We start from the raw sequence: 4,397 nt of genomic DNA on the forward strand, positions 1-4,397 counted from the left end.
TCACTGTCCCAGAGAAAACTGATTTGTCCACTTTGAAAAGACTCTTCCCAAGGCTCCCTTTATGTCCTGATTCCTCAGGCTGTAGATGAAGGGGTTCAGCATGGGGGTCACCACAGTGTACATCACAGCCATGATAGTCTCCTTAACAGTAGAATTGTTAGCTGATGGGCACAAGTAGAGGCCGATGATCGTCCCATAGAAGAGAGACACCACGGAGAGATGGGAGCCACAGGTGGAGAAGGCCTTGCGGATGCCCCTGGCAGAAGGGACCTTGAGGATGGAGGACACAATCCGTGCATAGGATGAAGAGATCAACAAGAATGGAACAATAATGACAATCCCTCCCAAGATAAATATCACGATTTCATTTATCTGAATGTCAGAGCAGGCCAATTTTAGCAGAGCTGACATGTCACAGAAAAAGTGAGGGATCACATTGTCAGCGCAGAAAGTGAGCCGCGCCATGAGCAGGGTGTGCAACAAAGAGATGAATGTGGTCAGCACCCAGGACAGCATCATCAGGGAGAGACAGAGCTTGGGGCTCATGATAGTGGTATAGTGCAGGGGGAAGCAGATGGCCACATAGCGGTCATAGGCCATGGCCACAAGGAGGAAGCTCTCCAGGTCTGCAAAAAGCAGGAAGAAGTACATCTGGGCCAGGCAGCCAGCATAGGGGATGGACAGGTCTTGGTTCTGCATGTTTTGCAGCAATTTGGGAATGGTCACAGAGGAAAAACAGAGGTCAGAGAAGGACAAATTGCTGAGAAACAAATACATGGGTGTGTGGAGGTGGGAGTCCAGGTGAATGAGGACGATGATGAGGAGGTTTCCCAGGACGGTGGTAAGATACATGGCCAGGAACAAGGCATAGAGCAGATCTTGCTGACCTGGTTCGATGGGCAGGCCCAGGAGGAGAAACTCTGAGATGACAGTTTGGTTTCCCATTTTCATGTTGCTTTTGTTTTACCTTTTTGAAATTAAGAATAATTTATATGACAGTATCAGCCTATATATATACATAAACAATGCAGAATTTTCAAAGAGATATTTTACATTAAATACCCATAAGTCATAAGGGTTAAGTTTGGTACAGTAGTGCCCCATCTGCAGTTTCACTTTCTGCGCTTTCAGTTACTTATGGTCAACCGAGGCACGAAAATATTAAATGGAAAATTCTGGAAATAAACAACTCATAAGTTTTAAATTGCATGCTATTCTGAGTAGTGTGATGAAATCTCCACCATCCCCACTCCATCCTGCCTGGGATGTGAATCATCCCTTTGTCCAGTGTATCCACACTGTATACGCTACCCACCCGGTGGTCACTTAGTAGCCATCTCAGTTATCAGATTGACTATCAAGGTATCGCAGTGCTTGTGTTCAAGTAACCCTTATTTTACTTAATAATACCCAAAGCACAAGAGCAGTGATGCTGGCAATTCGGATATGCCAAAGAGAAGCTGTAAAGTGCTTCCTTTAAGTGAAAAGGTGAAAGTTCTTGACTTAATAAGGAAAGAAGACAAAAAATCCTATGCTGAGGTTGCTAAGATCTATGGTAATTTTTATTACAATGTATTGTTTTAATTGTTCTATTTTATTCCTAGTTGTTGTTAACTTCTTACTGTGCCTAATTTATAAATTAAACTTTATCATAAGTATGTATGTAAAGGAAAAAACATAGTATTTATAGGGTTCGGTACTATCTGTGGTTTCAGGCATCCAGTGGGGGTCTTGGAACGTATTCCCTGTGGATAAAGGGGTTTACTGTACTTATTTATCCTCTCCCAAGTATATAAATAAATACTTACATAAAGAAAAACTACAAAGGCATTTGAAATGATGGGTCAAATTCAACCATATTCCAGAATTTTATCTATAAGTATGTTCCATAACTGCACCATGGGTGGGGTAAGATCAACGTGATCTGAAAGTAAGTGGGAAGTAGTCTAAGGAAACATTTCATGTACCTCTAGCTTAGGGATGCAAATAGTGTAATATCAACCAGAAAATGAGTCACCATCCTTATTACTCAGGAATGCTGAGGATGGGTATTATGATGATGGTGATGGTGGTGCTGGTGGTGGTGATGATGATGATTGGTGGTAGTGATAATAAGACCACAAAAACATTTGTCAGTGCCCGCTCTTGCCAAACACTTGGATAAAAGTGTAATGTGCATTAACTCATTTACTCTTCACAGCAACCCTACGAGATAGGTACTATGATCTTCATTTTTTAGATGAAATAATTGAGATTTACACTTATTAAGTAACTTGTACAAGGTCCCACACCTGTTAAGCAACAGATCTGAGACTTAAGCCCAACAGTCAACCTTCACAGCTTGACTCATAGCCAGGAGTGCTTCCAGGACTGGTTACACATTGCAGGTTAGAACGTATTATCAAGAGAAAGTCTTACAGATGGGGGCACAGACAGAATGAATTCTGAGAGTAAAGCATTTTGGGGGAGGAAGTGGGGCATGTTTTTTATTCACACATCTAATGATTAAAGAGAGATACCTACAGTGAGCTTCAGAATATCCATAAATACAACCACTTTCTCTTGGTCAGAGAACATAGCAGGAGGGCAAGCAAAAGACCTCCCTTTGGTGGAGGTGCACAAAAGCATTGGAAGCCATGAAACACGAGGTGCAAATCAACCAATTCAAAGAGTGGGAAATTAAATGGTCCTTGAACTCCCTCAACCTGTGAATGTCTCAAAAATTATTATATCCATGATTTTGGGGATATTAATCTTTGAAGGTTTTGTTTCCTTGCTTTTCACTTTCACTTCCCCCCACCTGAGTAGGTAGTCAGCTCTGTGCTCATTGCCTCAGGATAGAGATGTGGCAAAAAAGCAGAAATAGTCCACGCGTTTTCCTGGCTTTTATTTCCAAAAGCCTGCACCCCAGAGTGAGGACAGAATTTGCTGGTAAAGAAAACGTCTTGGCCTGAATTGGGAAATAAAGTGAAGCTTCTTCCCATCAAACCGGAAAGAGATTTCCTTGAGCTGGAGGGAAGAGGAAGGATGGGGGAATGGTCAATGGGTCCCAAGAACAGGGAGGACCTGGCAATGCCACTAGGAAGGCAGGAAGATGAGATAAGGCATTGATTCAGAGGAGAGTAAAACTTTTTAAAAATACCGTTACGTAATTCTTTGTCAATAAAATCTGATTATTTTAATAAAATGGTTGATTTCAGAGAGAAAAAACGTAAATGCCCAGTATTTACTCAAGAAACAAGAGAGGTGACCAACGTTAGGCTTCGCCTATTGTTTCTCTGGATCGCCTCAGAGCCAAAGGCTGGCATTCATTTCTACCTAGCCAGGCAGTTAGAGCCCCAGTCTTCTAAATAAGGAGTCATGAGCTCAGAGCTCACTGGAGCTGCTTAACATGACATAGCCTTTAGCAAGGACCCTCATGAGGGCAAGCACCATGTCCTTCTTCTTGACCTTGAGATCAAGTTTTCTACTTGTATATTTGGCCTCCATTTGATGATATCACCGTATTTATTTATTCTACATACTGCCTAATGGACAATAAAGCATTACAAATTCTTGTGGAACTTACAGTCCAAAAATAAAAGTAGTAAAGACCACAATATCTGAATATAACGCAGTAAAATGAAAAATTAATAACAAAAAGTTGAATATTAAGATTCATCTAAATAAGTTTTATGCCAAAGAAGCAATTGACAAAACAACAATGCTCTATTCAGAAAGAAAATATCATATATAGGGTTGTCATGAAAGAAGAAAAATCTATGCTTAGTTTTTACTAACAAACTAGAAAAAAATGAAAACAAATGAATAAAGTATTAAACTGAAAAGGATAGAAAAAGAGTGGTAAAAATTCAAATAAAAAGGATTAAGTGATTGATAAAGCTAAAAGTATAATTAACAAAATGGAAAACATAAAAAGCAGTAAAATTTATAAAATAATTTGAGAGCTTTTTTTCAAAAGATCAACAAAATAGACAAAGTTGGCCAATCTAATTTTTAAAAAGGTAAAAATAAGTATATAACATTAGAGTAAGAAAAAATATATAGTCACAAAGGCAACTTTTATATCTTCCTGAAACTTCTCAAATAAATTTGAAAATCTGGATGACACATTTTCTAAACAAAGAAAAATTGCAAAAATTGACTCAATAAAATACACAGTATCTGAATAGACCATTAAAATAAATATTCAAGAATTAGAAAAATTGAAGGCCAAGAAATATGAAATTAATTGAAAAAATAAAAATTATCTGTAATAAAAGTCCTTAGGCTAACAATAAGCATATTAAAAATTGATCAACTTTATTATTCATCAGGGAAATGCAAATTAAAATCACCATATACTATTACACATCCACTAGAATGGCTTAAATGAAAAATATTGACAATATCAAATG

At 38.5% G+C, this 4,397-nt stretch overlaps 1 protein-coding gene across 1 annotated transcript; it reads right to left on the reverse strand.

The window, feature by feature from the left end:
• LOC103542740 (olfactory receptor 1E5-like) lies at positions 1-951 on the reverse strand. Its single transcript, XM_008509663.1, has one exon. It carries the CDS (start codon positions 949-951, stop codon positions 1-3), a length of 951 nt encoding a protein of 316 aa, XP_008507885.1.
• Positions 952-4,397: the final 3,446 nt, after the last annotated feature.

Source organism: Equus przewalskii, chromosome 10, assembly GCF_037783145.1.
Source record: "Equus przewalskii isolate Varuska chromosome 10, EquPr2, whole genome shotgun sequence".
Taxonomy (NCBI): domain Eukaryota; kingdom Metazoa; phylum Chordata; class Mammalia; order Perissodactyla; family Equidae; genus Equus; species Equus przewalskii.